Source organism: Mytilus edulis, chromosome 10 (genome assembly GCF_963676685.1).
Source record: "Mytilus edulis chromosome 10, xbMytEdul2.2, whole genome shotgun sequence".
NCBI classification, from domain to species: Eukaryota; Metazoa; Mollusca; class Bivalvia; order Mytilida; family Mytilidae; genus Mytilus; species Mytilus edulis.
In genome coordinates this window covers 48,685,880-48,709,032 of record NC_092353.1, presented here as the reverse complement: position 1 = coordinate 48,709,032, position 23,153 = coordinate 48,685,880, and the positions used below count along the sequence as shown (strand labels likewise).

Sequence of the window (23,153 nt, the reverse complement as noted above, 5' to 3'; positions counted from 1 at the left end):
CTGAGGAAATTCTGAGGAAATTCAGAACTGAAAGTCCCTAATCAAATGGCAAAATCAAAAAGCTCAAACACATCAAACAAATGGATATAAAGTGCCATATTCGTGACTAGGCATCTCCTAATGTAGAAAATGGTGGATTAAACATGGTTTTATAGCTAGCTAAACCTCTCACTTGTAATATACTATATGCAAAGAAGCAAAACTTTCAACTAACTGTACGATGAAATCAAGAACAAAAATCTCTCATATCAGATTGAATTTTCTTCCAAATGCCATTCGATGACCCTGAATGGTTTCGTCTGCAGTGAATACATCCCCTTCTGTATGTGCTCGTCACAAGTTAGGAGCCTATTGTTCTGTGAAAGTCGTTTGTAGCTGTATATCATATTTGTCTTTCGTTTATTTTTTTGTACATAAGCATGAAAAGGTTGTTAGTATTTTGGTTTTAATTATTTTATTTTTGTTGTTTTGGTGTCATTTATGGCTTGCTATGTGGTATGGGTTTTGCTCATTGTTAAAGGTTGTAATGCGACTTATTATTGCTAGCTTTTACATCATTTTATCTCTAATTGTGAGTTGTCTCATTGGCAATCAAAGAAAATCATCTAGTTTTCATATTGTTCGGTTTATACGGTAATGTTAAATTGTCTCACTTCAATGCCATGCATTAAAATTTTATAACTTTTTTTAATTGTCATTCATATTATTTATTTAAAGTTCATACTCTTTAAAAAAAAAAATATACATGTAAATACCTTCTTAACAGGCATTTTCAGTTTTAGAATCTCAGCATATCTTGTTAGGACTTCATATGGAGCATGGACTTTCATAAAATCTGCTTCTTCATCTTTAGAAACAGTCTGAAAAAACATATGTAATAATATTGAGATAGTTCGTAAATAAGAAACAAGATTAACTAATAAACTGATTTACTGTACTTCGTAATAGTTGATATGTTTGTTAATATCGTATATAAACAGGGATAGATCTAAGATTTTTGTTCAGCTGGGGGGTGGGGCTTTAGATTTCAAATGTGAATACTAGGCAAATATTTAGCCTGAAGTAGGTTTCTGAAAAAGGGGATGTTTTCTGTATGTTCACATCGTTTTCTGTCATTTTTCAGATCCAAAATTGTACGAAGAAAAAAACATATAGAAAGTCAGGAGAATATTCCTGATTGTTCTATGGTAACAGCAGTTTGGGATACAGTTTGTCCTACGCAAGTGCAATTTCACATGGTAATTATTATTTAAACTGGAAGCAGTCAGTAATTGGCATATAAACTACCAGGATTGTAAAACATATTCTTTAAACTTTAAGACCAAGTCAATATGCATCTTAATGGCATCGATATATATATAATTAACAAATGATTAAAGCAAGTAACTGGTACACACTTAAGAGAAAAAATAGCAGAGTAATGTTAATCTATACAAACCAGGTCTTCTTCTAACTGTAGACCTTCCTCTCTCAGATTATTCTCAAATATTTCCCTAGCCTTGATGTTTCTATTCTTATGTTTATCATCATCGTCATCTAATTCCCAAGCCAAGACATAGTCTATCCTTCTTTTTCCATCCTTGAAGTACATATTTCTGCCCTGAAATTAGTTCAAAATATTATCATTTTCAAGAACAACTAGATAAACTAATTTGGAAAAAAATTGCTTGTTCTTAATATATATATATTGACAAGTATACATATGTGTATATAGGTCAGCAAAGCATTAAGATATAGAAGCTGAAAACTGCCCTAAATTATTGTAGGAGTAACAATACAACACTGTTGACTAATGTGGACCTATCTATTTTTTGTGGGTACCCATTTTTCAGGGATTGAGAAACAATTGTATTGTTATGGACATTTGATTACAGGGTTTTGTCCAAATATGTATTATCATGTTTGTGTTTTAGGTCTTTGTAAAATAGTTAGCTACATGGAAATCATACCATAAAATGATAACTATCTTTTTTCAGTCCCTTCAAATAACCTTTCATACCAAAATTACAATATAATCTTTTATTTAACCCACTTCTTCTTCTATATTATTTCTTGGTACATTGTTTTCTATCAAATATATACCAGCATACAGGCAATGATGCAAGCAGAGCAATTCCATCATGGATTTTAAAGATGGCATGCTAAGTTTTAGTAAATATGACATCAAAACACATGATGCTTATAAGCTTAAGACATTACTGGTCCTACACAAAAATCTTCCAAGAAAATTATATTACACCCTGCATGCAATCCAGATCATCATATTCAATATACATGTAATATCATAAATAAATTTCTATTTTATGCAAACTGGATTATCAAATTTAATCTTACATCTAAAATAAACATGCAAAATAGATTCATTAAAATTCAGATATCAAAATTTAATTATTACTATCACTTTACACCATTAGCATATTAATTTAGCTGCTAATAATAAATTCCTGTATGAAAATTTTATAAAGAACTGAACATTTTTAATTAATTTTAAAATTATAGAGATAATAGTTGTCCATTTATCACAAATACAACCAAAATCTTAGAATCAATTTTCTAGCAAGTTTTTAGCAATTTATTACAATCCAAAGAAACTTTTCCACAGAGACATCTCCTATTGGTCAATCTATTTAAACTTTTGCCAGTTCTATTGGCCCATTGAGTAACATCAATATCTATTGTTCTCTGTGTAGTTTATATACCATGTTCACCAAGGCCATTAAATTTCTTCTAAGAGAAATCAATTGCTTATAGAGTAATCTAGCTGAGTAATAAAATAATTATCTAAATAAATGGAAAAATATGTGTTTCAACTCACAAAACTACATGTCATGTTGTATTTTTTTCAATATCAACAATAAATTTCCAATCTGTTCAATATAAACACTGATTTAATCATAAAAAAGTTGATTCTGGCAAAATTTTCAACATTCCTATTGAACTTTTTTTAGTGTGTTTGACAATGATAAATGACAATGTGTAATAATTTAAGGCATTTTTAAATATGTTCTTTAACTAACAAACACAAAAAAATACAAAGTTTCAATAGGAACAATGCTAAAAATGAATAAACTGAACACAGAACAATCATGACAAAAGCTATTGTATTTATTCAATAGGACAATAGAGCTGACAATAGTTAAAAAATGTGTCGAGTTAATAAATCAACACCTTTCAATGGTACATTAGCTGGTAGAGTAATTATGATGGATAGCTGTTAGTATGCTGCAGTTGTCTTAAAACCTCGGGAAAATAATGATACACAAAGACAACAACCTAGATTACTGCCGTGGTCTTGTTTGGATCTTCAGTGGTTAAGTAACCCCATATGCACTGCATTTTATGTACTTCAGTATTTGTTTCCTATCATTAAGTTGTCCTGAAAAGGCCACCGTAAGTGGCAAAGCATGTAGACCAGAATAATGAATTTCCTTGCAGTAATCTAGGATGTTGTTGTTTTTGTGTATCAATAGTTTAAAAAGATTGACCAATAGATGACTCTGTGGGAAACTTTCATTTGGTTCACATTATTTTTAATAACCAGCAGTACAATCTACAGATTTGCATTCCCTTTTCACTCAAGCACACACTTTTTGGGCCATGTCTGTTAATACATAGCTAGACATAACAGATGCAGGAGTTTGTTTAATTTACAGACCTGTTCCCAACCCACAGTGACCATTCCTTTTCACTTAAGCACAACCTTTCTCGAACATGTGTGTTAGTATACAGATAGACTGTAAGACATAAAAGATGCAGGGTCTCGTCTACTTTACAGACCTGTTTCCAAACCCACTGTAACCATCCTTTCTCACTTAAGCACAATCTTTTTAGGACATGTGTACACAGATAGACATAATAGGTACAGGGGTTCATTAAATTTACAGAACTGATCCCAACCCACAGTGACCATTCTCTTTTCTTGATATATGATAGTGCAGATCTAACCAAGATGTCTTATTAGTATACAGTTAAAACAAGAAACACTATCAATCATACAAGTTTCACAATGCACTGATCTATGCCACACATTTTTTACCTGTTCCCCTTTTTCTTTTTTCCTCTGCCAGAGATAAAATAAAGGCATTTAAAACACAATTTTCTCTTTCCTATGAAAATATGACACCTGATACTTCTAACTAAAAAGTATTCATTGTCTTAAACATTTTAAAATGGTAAACAAACTGACAACTTAAAAACTGGTAAATAACAGAATACAAATACAAAACAAAACAGGCAAATTAGCTGTCAACAAGACACAAACAAACAAACAAATTACAGCCAGTTGCATTGAGTGTGTAGGTAAAGGTAATATCTTTGGTTAGCCTGCTTGCTAGCTGAACAGTGAAGTCATTACTAGGTGAGGTAAACAACTGTTCTACTCTATGGTCGGATTGTTGTCTCTTTGATACATTCCGAATTTCCATTTTCAATTTTACCCTCCTTTAAGCGTAGACTTACCCGAAAGATAACCAATATATCTGTTTGTAGGACTAGGCTACTTCGAAAGGAGGGTAGTATTTCTTACCTAATAGTTACTTCATGGTTCAGCTTGCAAGCATGCTTACCAAAAATATTACAAATAATATGAAATTGGTTGTAATGCCCTACAAATTATCAGGGTTGTAGTTTTATCATTGTCCTTTAAACCATAAATACCCTGTTTAAAAACATAGTCATACAATAAATAAAATAAATATGGTAGGCAACACATTTTTTTTAATTTGAAAGAAAGGATAAAGAACGAAAAATAATATACAGGAAACTAATGTGACTGAAAAGAATTCACAATGAAACGTTTAATCAACAAACTTTTTTTTCTCCATAAATCAATGACATATATGCATGCTATTTTTAAATACAGCAGCCATGTTGTTTATTTCTGCAGCTTCAATCAAAGCATCAAAACATTCAGACACATTTGAGTGATGATTCATGTAAATTCCAAATCTTATGAATTTTGTAGATATTGAGATTTAGTCAGTTTTCTTTCATGTTGTTAGGGTTGTCATCGTAATGACCTTCATCCCCAATCTCATTTTATAAGTACATGTTATTGTATATGTATCTAGTAAATTCAGGTTGTCTCTAATTATGTTGATGCTTTATTTTACTCATTTATGTGTGTAACATTTTTGTCAGAAGCCTCTGGCCTTTGTTAGTCTTGTATGTTTTTTTAATTTTAGTTCATCTAAATGGTATGGGGTTTAGTGTAACATCCATTTTCACTGAACTTAGTAAGAACGCAATTTTATTTAGGGGCAATCCCCTGGTGCAGGATTTTCTCACTGCATTGAAGACCAATTGGTGGCCTTCAGCTCCTTGACATATTCCCCATTTCCATTCTCAATTTCACTTTTGCATTCTAGAGATTATTTCAGATTAAGTTTAATTGTACTAACAATATAAGTGTAACCAACCTGAGCACTTTTATCTTGTACATCAGCATTGCCTCCTGAAACTTTGACCGCTGTGTCTGCTGTTGGTTTAACTTCATCTTCAAAACCATTTGGTGCTGTTTCATCTAAATGTATATCTATAAAAGAACAGAGAGATCAAATGTATGGAAAGCCAACGGGGTCAAAATTCTTAATTCTAAAATTGTCAATTTGTAACTTGTAACTGTGTAATTTCAAAATTCTTAACTTGAAAATTGTCAAGTTGTAACTTGTATCTTTGTAATTTCTCAATTCCTGATGAAATTTCCAAGAGCAACCTTTCATTTAAATATTATTTACTGGTACATTAAATTAAGCATCATTTCATTAATTTCAGAATGTATTCATATTGTCCAAGACAAACATGAATTGAATAAATTTCAAGTTGGAAATTAACAGATTCAGATTTCTTAGCTCTTTTGCAGTTGAAAGTTTCATAAACCTCTAAGAGTAGACTTCAATAAAACCGGCTGTAGTCCTAAAGCAAAACATTTGTTTTAGCAAAAAAAGCATCAAGAGCTCAGCATTAGATTAAATGTTTGGATCATACAGACAGACAGGACAAGGTGATTGCAATATATAGCAAAAGGGCCAGAGCCAGAGGGCATATAATATTGTTTTTGTAGGATTTGGTATGAAATAAAGCAGCTTTCCTTTTCTGCTTTACTCAAAGAATAATCAAAGAATTATAATCATGTAATACCAGAAAACTATTTTAATAATCGTAAAAGTTAGTGAACATTAGTAATGTTAGTATAATATGGTAATGTTTAATGTTAATAAATACTTAAAAATAGATCACTTCAAAATTAATAATGTAATCAATGTCATTATAGGCTATAAGCAATTCATGTTTTAACCCAACTTCTTGAAAATGGCAATTATTATTGTCGGAAAAATGTATGGTGTTGAAATAAAAATTTCTTGAAGTTATAGTAATGTGAACAGATGTTTTACCTTAGATGTACTGATTTCAGTACTTACAACCAACCAAATCTCATAATTTTTATATGTATCACTATTGTTAATTAAAAATGGCCCTTTATCAAATTCAGATTAACTGACCAGTTGAAAGAAAACTGTTAACGGTCATGCATTGTTTACAGTATAATAAACAGAAAAAAATACTTGTATGTACCTTACAAACAAATGTATAAATGATATAGAAAATGTTATTGAAGAACACTGAATAGTTTGTAGTTTCCATGACCTAAATATGACGGTTTACATAAATACAATATATATACCATGTATCACTGTATACAGCATTTCAATTATAATATCATATAAGTATATATATATTGTATATTGTATATTTGTTTTTGGAAGGGAAATTGCATGAATTGAAAATATATACTACACATCCATATGATTCTTCTATTGACAAGTAAATAATATACATATATTACACCTGACAACAGGAAATGAAACTGAACTGTTTTTAATACATAGGTTTGATATTAAACATTTCAGTAGATCATCGATTAAAGGTAAATCTCAAGTGAACACTTTAAAGAGTCTCCAAGCAGATCAACTTGTAGCTGGCATCTGAAAATCCCAAGCAATAAGTTAATTGAGACCATCAACATCTGAATCTACTCAGTGGCAGATACAGGGGAGAAATCACCCTTTTTTGGACCATCAATGCATTTGAATGGGGACATATGGTTGGAAACCCTCACCCCCCCCCCCCCCCCCTTATTTCTGGGGCGGGAACCCATCCTTTTGAAAATGGCTGGATCCACCCCTGCCACCTAGCTTTGTGGTCTTGTCAATTTTGCAATAGACCATGTAATGAGAAAGGAAAAGCCTTATGAATTCTGATAGCGTTTAGTTGATGTTGTTAAAGCATTAAAAAGTAAGCCACACAAGAATTAAATTAAATTTCCAGAAAGATAGAAAAATACTACATAAATATCCCACTCTAAAACAAATCAGTTTTGAGCTGTTCAGAAGGTACCAGTGTTAAAATAAAATACTAATCACACAATGCATTAAATCAAAGCACTGTGAGCACATGTGTCCCTTTTCTAAGCTTTTATCAGTTCATAAAAGTATCAACTTTTAAAAACAACTGAAAAATTCAAAAACAACAAGCTTCAAAACACCCTATTTTCAAAGCATTACATTAAGAGTTTTCAATAATTTGTCTCTTACTTTTACTTCCCACCTTTTGCTGACAGAAAATATTAAGAAATTTGTAAGTACTTAGTATGAAGCTTTCAAACTCCATCTTAACACAGGAGAGAAGTTTGCTATATTATACACCAATAAACACATTTTGTCAACAGAAAAATATTAAAAAGTTTGTAAGTATTTAGTAGCTGAAGCTTTCAAACCCTTAACTTAACACAGGAGCAATGCTTGCAAGAATAAAGTTGGCTATATTATATACACCAATACTACAAAGTACTACACAAAAACCACTTTACAGCAAAGCACCTTGCATATGTACCTGATATAGTAGGATTGTACGATTCAACATAATCTGGAAATCGTGACATCTGAGCGTAGGAGAACCGACTTGACGGAGGCCTCTCAACGAGTCGGTCAGTACCGCTGTCCATGTTTTATAATTAGCCTATTTTGTCCAGTTATAAAGTGTGTTTATCTGATAAAATATAAAAGATATGGATATCTGACAAATCTAATATTTACAAAAGGTGATATATATAAAGAAGATATTTATGATGCAATTTGCATACAGTGAATTACATTGAAAGTTAAGCCTTGCGTTGGAATTGTGTTTATGTAGTATACAATGATGTGGGGATTAGGTTAAAATCAAGCAGAGGGCTGAAGACAGATTATGCAATTTTTCTGAAAATTCTTTAAAATTTATCAGCAAAATAAAAACTATTAATAATTGCATATTTGAAAATGAAATTATTTATCCCACACTGGATAGTTTCAAGAGCAGGATTTAAACTGCATTTGATATATATTCAATCAAAAAATCAATATTTTCATAAGCTTTTTATCTGGTTTTACTAATTCATTCATTGCATGGTCCTCGGAAAAGCAAATCTCAATATATGCAATTGAGGAAGGAGCTAACGTAACATTATTCATTCTATCAAACTTTCATTATATCTGAAACCTGATAATCTTACTTAAATCAATTTAAATCTAGGTGTGGGATGTCTGGAAGGCCTTGATTTGTAAAAATCTTTTATATCAATTTACAGTGTGAATTTAAATTTTATTCTTGATACATGGATGAGTGCTCTTACTATCCAAACTTCCATTCAGATTGTTATTTTTTTCCACAAGACTTAATTTAAGGTATTTTACAGTTAGCTAATGTCATGTATATATGTTGTTAATGGATAATGTAAATCATTAAAGTTCTGTCCTTAGGCTGTCGTATTTCACATAAAAAATTATAATTGTCTCATCGCAAGAATATTGATATTTTCAACAACCAATACATGTTAGATTGTGGAATCTTGTGAAGCTAATATATATATGTCCTTGATGACCTACTAGCTAATTAAAATTTCAAACATTCTGGGACACAATTGTGGTCATTTTTCAACTGATAACATTAACCTAATATTTCATGACACTGGACACCAGCTACATTATGACAGTTTGTGGAAATTTAAGGAAGATACATTTAGGGTGTGTTTTTATGTGAATGAAATATAAAACTTACTTTAAAAACTGACATGAAAATGATATTTCACAAACATATTTTCACCTTAAATAAAGTCACCTAGAAAAATATCCCTTGCATAAAAATGTAAAATTTACTATTATTTCCTACATATTTGTGTGAGAGTACAAGGTCAGAGGTCAAGATCCAGGTAAACATGGTAAACATGTATTGATACCTGGATGATAAAATAAGAAATTTGACAAGGTGTGCATGGGGAAGCTTCAGGTGTAATTGGCTTAACATTATAATGTATACAAACCTGAAGAGATCACAAAATAAAAGCAATATTGATATATTGAAATATCATAGTCAAAACTACTTAAATTTTTACTTAAATCTCACTCAATCTATTTAACATTTACAGATGTTGAATTTTTGTAATAAAAACACATTAAAAATGCAGTGTGTGCTAAATGCTTAGTTCTTAACCAAAACTTACAAATAAAAGTTCTAATGGTATAGCCTCATGACTGATTTATAATGACTACAATTAATGCAGTATATGTTTTTTCAATAACTGATAATGTTCTGCAAGTTTATTGCATTTCATTAGAATGTCCAACAAAATGACCAACTCAAATACTATGGAAAGACTAAAGAGTCTTAATGTGGGCTTCAAAAAGTTTAAATTTTAATTACGTAACAATACGGTTAGAGAATTGAGGTGGATTCCATTTTAATTCAAATGACCCTTTTATCGAAACACTTACACTATGTTAGGATCCGCCCCGGTCAGATCCTATAGATACATGTACAAGATAAGAATTTTGCTTTACTCCTTTACTGCTTTTACACACTGTCTTCAAAAGACTGGGAAAAAATCTTAACTTTTATGCATGTATTTTAAAAAAAATACCATAACAACAGACTGCATGGTGCTATGGTACTACCTTTGTGTTAGGGTGGGGATTGTATTTGTAAATATTATTGTTAATATATGTTAGTGACATAACTCCATTAATACTGATTGGGAGTGTACACAGATTCCACTGTACCCTCGCAACTCTTGAGGGGTGCTTCAAATAACAGAGGAATCTACGTATATACATACAGTAACACATATCGTGCAAGATTTTCAAAATGATAAAGATTGATAGGAAAGCAAAATTGTCTAAAGCAGATCAATTCATACTAATTATAGACCTACATGCTATTTAGTCCAATCCAGAGTAAATGATGATAAGCTAGGCCAATAGAAACGTAACATTTGTACATCCATTAAATGAAGAAGTCTAATTTTTTCACTTTAGTTTGAAAAGTTCATCTAATTTTAAATTAACATGAACAGTCCAAAATGTATCTAATGCCTCGTTCACACTGGCATTTCCTTCGAATTCAATTTGAATTGAATTCGCTTATCGCATTCACACACTCTCCTTTTTTAATTCGAATTATCCAATTCGCATTAAAAATACACTTTTGTGAATTCGAATTAAAATTAACGTTGTTTGGACAGTTAAACGAATTTGACGCGCATTGTAATTCGAATTATAAAATTTTGACCTTAGGACATTAAACGTTTCGAATGCGAAATAAACTAATTCGAATTAGTTAATGCGAATCGAATTCCATTTACGTGAGAACTCAGCATAAATATAACATTATATGCTCAACAACAATCAACTTCAAGAACTACAAGGTCGTGTAACGCTTGAATATGCATGGCATTAAATACATTGCAGTTACAGCAATTAAAGCTCTTCTACTACACTGTGAAAACTACTTATTTGTAAAGGCAGCTGGATTATCATGGTTTCTAGAAAAGGAGATATGGTCACTTACTTGAGTCGTTTTTAGATTTGGAAATTATAGTACATGTATTATAAATCTATCCGCATAAACAAATTCTTCAGATCTTATCAAGACATCAATTGTCAGTATTTACACACATTTCTAAATTTCTATTTTGTCTTTTAGGTTCCAAACATTTAATGCAATACAATGTATTGCAAACAAAAACTGTCAAAATTTTCCTGGTTAAGAGATTTTGCCATTAATATTTGGTTACTAAACAAAGACTTACACTGAAAGATATGTTACTACAAGTTGTATTATGCAAAGATATTAATACATAATACAGACAAATTTCATTCAAAGGATTATAAGGGTTTTTGCTCCATCTTATTTTGAAATTTACAAATCACTATATATACAAATATTTGTTTGTTTGTATATTTCAGGTCAAATATGTCAATTGACTGACTTTTCTACACTTTACTGTCTAGATTACATTTCCATAGGCGGATCCCCTCCCCACCCCCCCCCCCCTTTTCGTGGGAAAAATTTGGTTGATTAGGGAATCATTGAAGCATGACTAGAGTGGGCCCCCCATAGGAAAAGTTCTGGATCCGCCACTGATTTCCTATCAATTCATCACTAAAATCAGCTTTATTTTGAAAAGGGTTGAACAATTCTATATTTTCTGTTATTTCAGAGGCTAAAAAAGGGCTCTCATATCATGTGACATATCATACAAAATGTACCTCCTCCCATTTAAAAAAGCTTGAACATAAATGATATCAAACTTTCAATTCCACTTAATCTTAATTTGACCTTTCTACACTAAGGATTCATTTAAAATTCACAGTATAGTACCTAGAACTTTTGCATCAGTGAAGAAAAAAAAAATCAATAGAATTCACCTACCTTTTTCCATCCCAATAGATTCCTAGATTATAAAAAATTATGAATCACAAAAGCTGGTATTCCTGGTATAAAAATAAAATCTTTGTGTATCTAGAAGTCCAGCTTCATTTATTTAACTATTCCTACCAAAAATTATAACACATAATAAATGCCTTTCAGCTTCATTTACTGTACAAATTGTTAATTAATAGATGTACAATGATGTAGGTCTTGTGACATTTACCATATATAAAATACCATATTTATTGCCCTATAAACAAATACTTATATTTTATAGACAAATGATACAGTGTACATTTTATGTATGTTTACTATTTCACTACAATAAAGATAAAAGCATGTAGCATACATAATTTTAACACTTCAAAATAAAGTTAGGTCAATGGGCACTAGAGCCTTTTTCAAAATGTAAAGGACGGAACAGAATACAAGTGAGTTAAGTAATCTTAAAAAACATCTATGCTCAAAGTCTGTAAAATAATGATTAAACGTCAAACTCCACAACATTAAATATATACATGTATATGTGTTGGTCTATGTTTAATTTTATTTGTCTTTTAATGTATACTTCATTAAGTTTTTTTTATTTTTAATTATATATATAAATATCTTTATTTACAGATCTTGAATACTTTGGACAAGTACCATATTTATAATTAATGCTTATTATTGGAAGTATATCCCACAAAAAAATACTTTCTGATTTTATATCTACTTTTTCTCAGACTGACAGACCAACTGACAGACAGAGATAAAAGAAGAGGAACTGGATATGTTAGCTGACAGACAGACTCAAATATATCCCACCAAAACTGTTTGGGAATACTTTCTGATTGTATACCTACTTTTTTTCAGACTGACAAACCAAACCACCAACCGACCTTCTGACAGACAGACAGGACCGAACAGACAGACAGACAATACCAACAACAAATGGAAGTTTTTAACCACCTTGACAGACCATACACAGTCAGCTACAATACCAAGTGAATGTATCCCTCCTTTTAAATGCAATATAATATATATATATGTATATACATCATGTTACATGTATCTCAATTTGAATTTGACATGTATTAGCCTGAGGGTAAATGACACCTTGTCTCATTAAATATACATGTATTTGATTAAACACTTGACAGATTTAACTAACAATGACATACTCTCCTTTTGTTGAACTTGGAGCTTTTCAAAAGATTAATATAATTTATCTGGGATGCATGATTACAAACTTTTATAATTATCTGTTCTTAACCAGCTCAGAATAGTAAAGTCACAAAAACATAGTGATTGAATGGTATTCTTTGATAAATTTGGGCCTTGAGAGGTCTTATTTCTGACTACTTCATTTACAGCATCACTATTCTGTCACCATTTAGGTTGTGAGTTCAAACTCTGAATGTGGCAGGGACTTTAATTAATATTAATTACTTAAAATTTAAAGAAAACACCAGACTCTTTGGCATGTACCATACATCTTTAACATCATGGAGTTTTTTTAAGGAGGTCTTCATATTTTCTGGTACCAGAACGATAAAAAATTGGAAAGTGAAAAAACCTTCACAAAACATAACACCATATATATTTTTTTACTAAAATTATGTTTGTTTGTTTGTAATCTGATGCAATCATTTTATGAAAGAAAATCGGTACAAATCCCACCAATATCTGCCATTTAAATTAGAAGACAATAAGTGTGGAAAGAGTCTATTCTTTTATTAAGTACTATGTCTTTCATCTTTAGTCACCTTGCTTTTAAGGTCAAGGATCAGTAAATGAACTAGTCCATAGATTTTTTTAAAATTTACAACTCAATTAGATATTGAAAATATACATCGGAAAATGTAAAAAAAAGTATAGGTCACCGACTTCGTTTTCGAGAAAAAGCCATTTTTTAAATGGTCCGAGAGTGTACCAAATTACATTGAATATATAGGGAAAATCCTTTATTTTCTTCTACAATTTTCGGTTTCCGGTATAAATCACGTGAACCACTCCATAGAATTTTTTAAAAAAATAGTATTTTGTTCCTTATTTTCTTACGAATTAGATGATGTAAAAAAAAAGATATGGTCACCGACTTCGTTTTCCCTGTAGAAACGACCCAACCTCAACATTTTGTAAAAAAACCCCATCAAAAATCGTGACGTCGTCATTTTATTACTTGTAACGTCAAGTTATGCTATGAATTTCCAACGTTTTATTTGCATGATGATTATGTGTTAGTATTGATAGTTTCTTTTGATCATAAGCGTCTAGATAGAGGGTCCATCATTTATAAATTTTTATTTTGTATTACCAGTATTCTTTATTATTTATATTTTAGCACCACATTAATATTCTCTATAATTTTTTTTGCCTTTCGTTCCGCAATTTTTGCCTATTATTCTATATTCCTCAAACCACAATCAGACTCTCTGACAAGTATTTAAAATGAAATTAGAAGTTGTAAAAAATACGATATGTTCATTATCAATATACATGTTCAAAACAATTCTGACGAAAATACTTTGTAAATACATGAACGCAAAAATGATAACATCAAAATAGAAATCGACCTAATTTCTTGGCTCAATATAAGATGTAAATGAATCTTTAATTTTTCTCTCTTTTGTGACTGGGTTTTCTAAAACATTTGTAAAAGAAATGTTCCAATAGAAGATTGGCAAACCCATCCGACCCCTCACGGCCATATGCTATATAACTCTCGAACCAAAAAGCTTAGCTTTATGCGCATGTAATATACAGTTGTCAGGTAATCAATTTTTAAACTCTCTTAGACTAACTTGCAGGTCATCTGTTTGCATTATTTCTCCATTCCGATATAAGATTTGGCCACTTTTTGAAAAACCGGTAACTTTAGCAGGAGAAAATGTAAAAGCTTCACCTTGTGTTGGTACTATATAACGACATAACGTATTCTGTCAATATGCTGTTGCAATTTAGATATAAAAAAACTAAAAAAACAATAACAATTTGTCCATATTAAACGGACGCCCAACTATGTTCCGCGGACCGTGAAATTGGGGCATTGAGCGCAAAAGTATCTAACATTTCAGAGCCGATATTAAGGAAATTTGAGCGAAAATAGAAATGAGCTGACTATGCGGTATGGGTTTTGCTAATTGTTGACGGTCTTACGGTTACCTTTAGTTGTTTATATCTGTATCATTTGGTCTCTTGTATATATCTAATTGTCTATCATATCACATCTTCTGTTTTGTAATAAAAAAAACGAAGTCATAAAATTAAAATTGGGCAATTATTTACATATCAGTCCCTTGCAAATTCCTACTGTTACCGATTCGTGTGTTTCCCTTTTTGATTTTCCAAGTGAAGGGTGAGATTTATGTCTTTTTCTATACATAGGCATTAAAACGCTGCTAATGCCTTTATTTTTTATGTTTGCCACATCAATTTCTGTACGGAATAATTTTCGAAGGACGTTGAACTATTCAATCATTGGCTTTACGTTTTTCGCTTACTCAGATTAATCGATACGAAGAGATCAACCCAGGACTACATTACCATTACTAATATATTCAGAACAAGTCAAATTTCTCGCCAAAATGTCCTACTAACTAGTATTTGAAAATCTAGGTGCGGCTAATATGGCTGTGCTCAAATTTCCAGTGATGGAGGCGCTCAAGTTACCCTATTTGCATCCCCCGCTCAAATGCCCTACGCAAGTGTTCACCCCATCCATTCTGTTAGAGTACGTATTTTGTAAATCATGTAATCATTATCAGTGGCGGAAGGGTTCCGGGGATTGTAACCCCTATTTTTGGACGATAAATGCATTTTGAACGGGGACATGTAGTTGGAACACCCCCTTTTTATCCTGGTTCGGGACCTGTACTTTTAGAAATGGCTGGATATGCATCTGACCACTTTACTTTGTAAAAGGTTATATTTGAAAATATGCTGTGAGATTACAACTATTATCCCTTATGTGTGAGCGATTGCTGTTTATTAGCATCAGTGTTATATTTGGTTTTGTAAATTTTGTAACATTAATTCATAATGATATATTTTACGTTCTTGCTCATTGCCACTTCTTTTTCTCAAAACGTTTTAGAGCTATTAGTTATCATACGGAGGTTGAGACATGACATAAACTAGATGTACATAGATATGTTTAATATGCCTACTAGAGATAATCCCCCATCCAAAAAAAAAAACAACAACAACAAAAAAGAAGAAGAAAAAAAAAACCACAAACAAACGCACACAGGCTGAGACATGACTGGAAATTTTGACTTTTGTCGAAGTCCATCTGCACAAATGCTTATCATCAGATTTTGTTTCGTTTTCCACTTTGTGTGGCCTTCTGTTGTTGTCTGGTTGCTGTCTTATTGAAGTACTGACTACTTACGGGATTTTCATTCTACTTGATGCACTGAAAGTGTGTGTACATATTTTATTTTAGTAGATATATAGTAATAGTATGATTGACAGAATCGCGTTCTCAACCTTCAAGTGTTATGAGTAAAATATAATTGAGAACAGTTCTATTCTATTTTTGATATGCAACTGCCAGTTAACACATTTTCTCTTTAAATCAGTTAATGTTTTAACCGTATGTATAGCGATTTCCTTTGAGGCGAAAACCATACTAATTAATATTAAGAAAAAATATTTTAAGGATCCACTGAATGTTCTTGTATTAGGAGATTATACTATACTCTTCAAACCAAAGGCCTATACTATTTATACATGCATCTATATAAAGATTTTTTTCTATTTTTAGCTTCTAAATTTTCCACAAAATTGCGGACGTGAAAGAAAGCATTATTACAAAAACGTTAGATAACAAATTGTAGCGAGCGATAGATCTGAATGATTGTAAACATCAATTTTGTTAATGATTTATTTGTTTTAGTCTAAAACTTATGATGTATACATTTTAAATGGTTGGTGCAACCGTGAAGAATGTAAATATAAAACCATTACATGTCATCTGTTTCAAGACTGACGCAGCTAAGAATTTTATGTGAGTCCATTTCTTAAGTTGGAAAATATTTTTTCTTGTTTCGACTGGTGTGGTAATTTTTAAAATAGGGGATATTTTAACAAGACTAAGTTTAGTAGTATTAATTTTTATTTTCTGCTGGACGATGACTTTTCCCAGAGAATATAGCCGGATCAATATAGGCCAGGTTTTTGTAGGGACAGTTTGGACATACTACATAGAGAATACTTCCAAGATAGCATTGTTTTTCCTCGTCAAAATTATGTAGAAAATCAAATAGTGGTTAGCTACAGTTTTTACACTCTTTTAACTGGTCGCCGAGATATCTAAGCTCTACCACCCCACGTTCTTGATGCCAGTCAAGTTTTCGATTTTCTTATATAAATCGTCTTCATGACTTTTTTCATATTCGTTTTAAAAAATCTTGTAAATTCTTCAATTTTAGCAAACAATTTAATTCTCCTAGAAGTTGCACACTCTCAACAAATGCCGTTGTCCCGTCGGAAAGTCGCCGGTTCAGTGCAACATTGCTAAATCTTGTCAAAGGGACGTAACTCGTACAAAACGTCGCAACATTTCGCGGAATCCGCTAGACGGCGTTCATTTACTGTTACTTGACCTTAAATGTTCCAACCCACTACCCATCATAAAACACAGAATATATTTACATACAAGACGTCCACTTGAATTTAAATTAATACTTAATGTAAACAAAGAAATCTTTATATTGTTACAGATATACCTACATTGATATAAGTAACTACTTTCAAAAACCCCATTACCATAAATAAATCATTCATTAAATTCATCAAATACAAGTTTCTTACACTGATTAATCAATATTTTAAGATAAACTGATTTGGATTAAATTAAGATGGACTTATATTAGTGTTCACAATATAACTATATAATATCTATATATGCTTAGTATCAATTCATTTTCTGTTGAAGGTATCTCGAAGGAAGAGGACTTAAATAGGAAGCAGTGAAATCTAAATTTGACGCAAGAATCAATTTTAAACCTCATTTATGTTTGATGGGAACAACTAAACAAGTACAGATACATTTTTTTCAAATAAGAGTAAAAATTTACTAGCCTATTGGAAGAGAAGTATATCCGAGGGTCTGTCAGACATGTGGCAATGTCCAGTACAAATTGGTTTGGTCCAGTTATGTCTTCAGCTACTGGACCAAATGACCAGTGAAGATGCAAGAATTTTTTAATACTCATAATGTAAAAGACTGCTAAAACAATGACTGGACCTGTAATGGTTGAGTAATTACTGGACTAAACTACCATTAGGGTCCAAGAAACCTTTGGAACCTCTGAATTTATAAAAAAAAACCTGGATTTTTGCCTTTAGAAACCATAAGCATGATAAGCACTTTTTTCCTAAATATATTGAATTACAATTTAAACATATTATAAACGCATAGAAAGCAGGGTTCTCATTAAGGATTTTTTAAGGAAAGTCCAGGGACTCGTCATTTTTGGCCATGGTGAGTCCAACAGCAAGGAGAAGATATTGTATTGCAATATAATGTAATATTTAAGTCTCCATGGCCTAACAGAGCAATGAAATGACATTAAATTCAGATTACTTTTAAACTTTTTTTTTATTTGTATTTAACTGTGTTTAGTTTATACATGTTATACAAAATATTTCTATCTTTATGCATCTGTGGACTCACTAGTTTTGAAAATGATGAGTTCAGACAGATTTTGATGAGTCCAGGACTCATGGACTCGCCTTAGTGAGAACCCTGGAAAGGGTGCTGTATTTATTTCTAATTGTAAACAGTTTTATTTTATTGTTAAAATTTCAACATTAATCAACATCTATAAACCAATAAAAGACTCATAATCAAAATCATCAAAGTATTTCAAAAACAAGTACCTGTACATTTGACATTATCATGATTATAATGAATGATATTTATGCATGAAATGAATAAAATTACTGTTGTAACATTGACATAAAAAGCAATAAAATAATACATATAATGTCCATTTTATGAAGATTTTAGATAAAAATATACAATAGCAATAAGTTAGTACTGTTAGTATGCAGTATCAAATACATGTATATAAAAAGAGTCAACTATTGGAGTTAGAAGAAATCTCGATTTCAAAAGAAAACTTCTTCAATAATTTTTACCTTATTGTACATGTGACATGCATTGTACAGAACTTAGTTTTTTTAATGTTTACTGATGGCTAACTGTATGTGTTTATGAAATTAACTATCAAAGGTACAAGGCTTATAATTATTTCATACGCCAGGCATAAGACACATCAGTGATGCTCATAGTGGCATTATAACTGTAATAGTTATACTGGTAAAATGAATTAGTGATACTTATTTCTATCATTATTGCCATCAAAGGTCAGATGTGTCACACATATGAATATTCAGTGAATGCTAGAGCTGACTTGATTTCACTGTAATATTTGATCTGACCTTTCATCAACTTTAAAAATCAAGGACACAGATAAAATAACTGTTTGTCAGGAGATTTTTAGCTCGTGTACATCCACCCTAAACTCCCATTTCAGAATAAATACATCAACTATTCAGTTCATCAGATAGCTTATCAAAACAGATTGCCGTCCAAACACATCCTTTAAATTTGAGACTGACTTAAATAATTCCTTTTGTTTTTCATTTAAACAAATGGGAACAATTTGCATATATATGTAATACATGTGTGTCCCTCTGTCAGAAATTCCTAAAATTACAATGTCCTACGAGGTTATATAAAGTTAAATAATGGAATCTTCTATATAAGGAGCTACAAATTAGAGTTCATGTATAAAGATGTTAAAATTACATGCGTTAAAATGTAAAGAATTCTATTTGTTATACAGTTCTATAAGAATACATACTGTCCTGCTGATCTTCAGCCAACATATGTAGTTTTACATCATCTTTTTCTGTTGCTGCCATTGTTTATATACTTCAAATGCTCAAAAGAAGATATTTTTGGGGGTCTCTGTAATGTAAATGTACATGTAAATTAGTATAATAATAATAGTGCAATTCTGCATCCACAGACACACAAAAGAAACTCAGAATTTCAAATTCAATAAAAATCCACTGTTTAAAGTGAAACCTTCCAGTAAAAAGAAAGAAACAAGAATGTGTACCTTATACACTGATTCACCATCCTCACTATCATTTTTTATGTTCAGTGGACCATGAAAATGGGAGAAAATCTGTAATTTGGCATTAAAATTAGAAAGATCATATTATAGGGAACATGTGTAGTAAGTTTCAAGTCGATTGGACTTCAACTTCATCAAAAACTACCTCAACCAAAAACTTTAACCAAAACTTTAACCTGAAGCGGGACAGACGGACAGACGGAATGAAGGATGAATGCACGGACAGACCAGAAAACATAATGCCCATAATGGGCCATTAAAAGCTAGAAATCTCAAAGAAAAATTGCTTTTGGTTCGAAAAAAACTTGGGCCTGGCTGAGGATTAGAGTCATGGAAAATGTTATTACAATCTTTATTTTGATACTTTTTATGCATTTAAACACTTTAGTCAAACCTTTACTTTACTCATTTACTATATCAAATCGAAATATATATACATAATATTCAACATCCAAATAGTACCATGTAAGTGCAGTTGCATAATATTAACAATCAGAGGTACCACCCTTTCCTTACTATTACTTTAATCTTAGATTCTATCACGTGAATGACATTGAAACTGAAATGTCATCCTTTTAAATCTGTGCAATTTCAATTGTACCGATTTATTTATAATTCAGACAAATGGAATTGTTCATTTTTCATACCATTTCCAACCATAATTTGGGGTTTAAAATCTGGTCCCCAATCCCAAAGGCAAAGAGAAATATGCTATTTTTCCCTAATATGTACATGTATACAAGATATATCATGTATATAATTTCAGCTTTCAGCTATAAAATTTCTAAACCACATTGTGAACTCGCCTAACACTTTAGTCCATAAAATATATAATAATGTAGAAAAAATGTCACATAAATGCTATTCAACAGACTCTTTGACCAGGCTTATCTAGTTATGAATTTTTTCTATCAATAAATGTAGAAAAATAAAGTTCTTTTGTCATACTAAAAGAATTAGAAAAAGGCCCATATATATTGATACATGTATATGTAAACTCAAAACTGACCGATCAGTTTTCAGTAAATTTAAACTAAGTGCCCATTCCCTAGCAATTGAAAGAGGGCGTTATACCAACATTGAAAGAAGTAAACGCATTTGCTTATCCTGTAACAGACAAGAAATTGAGGATGAATACCATTTCTTCTCAATATGTCCATGCTACAATGTATACATCATTGAGGGATTCCTATATATATATACAAAATATTAATAAAAATCTTAATTTCAATTTTATTAAATTGCAGTCTGCTATAACACTGAAGCATTTGACTGCACTTTTAAATAGCAGTCTACCAGTCATTATAAAAATCACCATAAAGTATATTAATAATTGTTTTTTATTGAGAACATCTGTATAACTTGTATTTCTTTTAATATGCAACCTAAGTTTTGTTTGTGTTCTTTTTTCAATTGTTCATGAACATTAATAATGTGTTAACTATTGATATTTCTTGCTGTGAATACCACTGTCACTCTTATATAATTATAATCGATTTAACTATTGTCAGTTTATTGTCTTAATTTTGTATGCCATAACCATTTAATGTAAATGTGTTTGTGCTAATAAATATTGTCTATTCAATGTCTATATATATACTAAGATATTGTTGAGAGATTTTTTTTAAATTTTTTTATTTTAATGGGCATTTTTCCCCCCTCTCCTGCAGAAGATGTGAATTCAAACTAGGTTGGGATACAACTTTGAGATGCTCCCTCTCAGGTAACAACTGTTTTGTATTGTATTGATTGTCCTTGATTCATTGGCATGCAGGATAAATATCTACACAACTATAAGGCCAGTTGCAACACAGCAGGGTGTTATATATTAACTGAGTGGACAAATACAATTCAGATGTTTGTTTTAATATCTTTAAAATATCGAAAAAAAAATTAAAAGCCCATCAAATCAAATTTTAAAAAATAACATACAATGCATTTAAATCTTATATCTAGTGGATGCCAGACCTTAAAATGTCTGTAAACAGATTATTTTTGTAGGTGTTAATACGGTCATATTGTATATTTGTTATGATGAACAAAAATATTATAAATGTTTGCAACATGTGTGTTTTGATTTTCTGACAGAAAATGTCATGCCGGTTGAGTGAGTATTTGCAGAGCCAGAGAATTTACATTAAGACCTGAAAAGTTTCATTATCTGCAGATAAAAAAAATATATGGATTGATCTGATTTATTGAGAAAAAAATTACCTGATTCTAATACAATATGAATATAAACATAACCAAGCCCTTTCGCCTTGCGTCGGCGACAGTACCAAATTTTAATGAAAACAATAGAGAATATCCGAACGGAGGTATTCCGATTGACAAAAGAAAAATGTATGGAGCACAACTTTATCATTATTTTGACAGACAAATCAAATATAAGCAGGGACTTTCTACACTATACTAGTATAGAAAGTCCCTGTTGTAAGTTTCGTTTTACTTGATTTATAAAAGAAAGAAAAGGTGATATAAGGGGACGACCATTTGATATTCTGGGGGGTTGGGGGGGAATTTATTTTTCATAAATTCATCTTTTTTCCCCAAAAAAATCGGGAAACACTTCCCAAATTTTTTAATAACAAAAGTATAAATATTATTAAAATATACTTGAAATGTCTGAAAATTGGTTTTATTTTACTTGAGGTATATTGTCTCAGGAAACCTCACCTCACTTTTATTTTAACAGGGCCGTAACTACATGTAGGAAATTTCAAAACCAAATGCTTGTCTCCATATCAAATTGTGATCACGGCCTTGCAAGAAAAAAGTTCTGTTTTCCCTCAGACTTATAGCCCTGATTTTTCAGGATCAATGTTTCTTATTTATTTGTCTTTTGTTCATTGATTGCCCTTCTGTATTCTGTTAGTGTTGCATTCTTTTTGTAATCTAGTAATTTTGTTATAGCACACATTTTTATTATATTCGAAATTACAAAAAGACGAGACATATATCTGTTTCAACAGTGTATTGTTTAAATACATGACCAGAAACCTTTATCTTGGGATAAAACTAAGAGACCTTAGCCGGGCTTAACATTTAAAAACGGAAACCGACAAATTTGTCAAAAGTACCTCTATTTCAAATATAACAATACTGATTGTTCATACGGAAACTAACAAAATTGCTTGACTAAAATTTAAATAGAGTCAGATTTTATTATGAAATTTCCGGAAACGCCTGTTATAAATAAAGGAAAAGTAGTATACCGCTGTTCGAAACTCATAAATCGATAGAAAAAAAAAACAATCCGGGTTACAATCAAAC

At 31.0% G+C, this 23,153-nt stretch overlaps 1 protein-coding gene across 6 annotated transcripts in view; it reads right to left on the bottom strand.

Annotated features, from left to right (window-relative positions):
• The window catches only part of LOC139491374 (anoctamin-2-like), a 56,910-nt gene extending 34,734 nt beyond the window's left edge, over window positions 1–22,176 (bottom strand). Inside the window, exons 1-6 of one of the 6 annotated variants that reach the window (XM_071279017.1) lie at window positions 22,095–22,176; window positions 19,598–19,708; window positions 7,891–8,073; window positions 5,418–5,533; window positions 1,439–1,600; window positions 756–860 (exon numbers count right to left, since the gene is read on the bottom strand). In XM_071279017.1, the coding sequence (XP_071135118.1) occupies window positions 756–860; window positions 1,439–1,600; window positions 5,418–5,533; window positions 7,891–8,002 (495 nt within the window). In that variant the 5' untranslated portion in view covers window positions 8,003–8,073; window positions 19,598–19,708; window positions 22,095–22,176. Of the gene's footprint in view, window positions 1–755; window positions 861–1,438; window positions 1,601–4,036; window positions 4,115–5,417; window positions 5,534–7,890; window positions 8,074–11,742; window positions 11,765–19,597; window positions 19,709–22,094 lie in introns of those variants that run through there. The other 5 variants (XM_071279016.1, XM_071279020.1, XM_071279021.1 and 2 more) reach the window with 5 other exon arrangements.
• Between the last annotated feature and the right edge of the window lie 977 nt (window positions 22,177–23,153).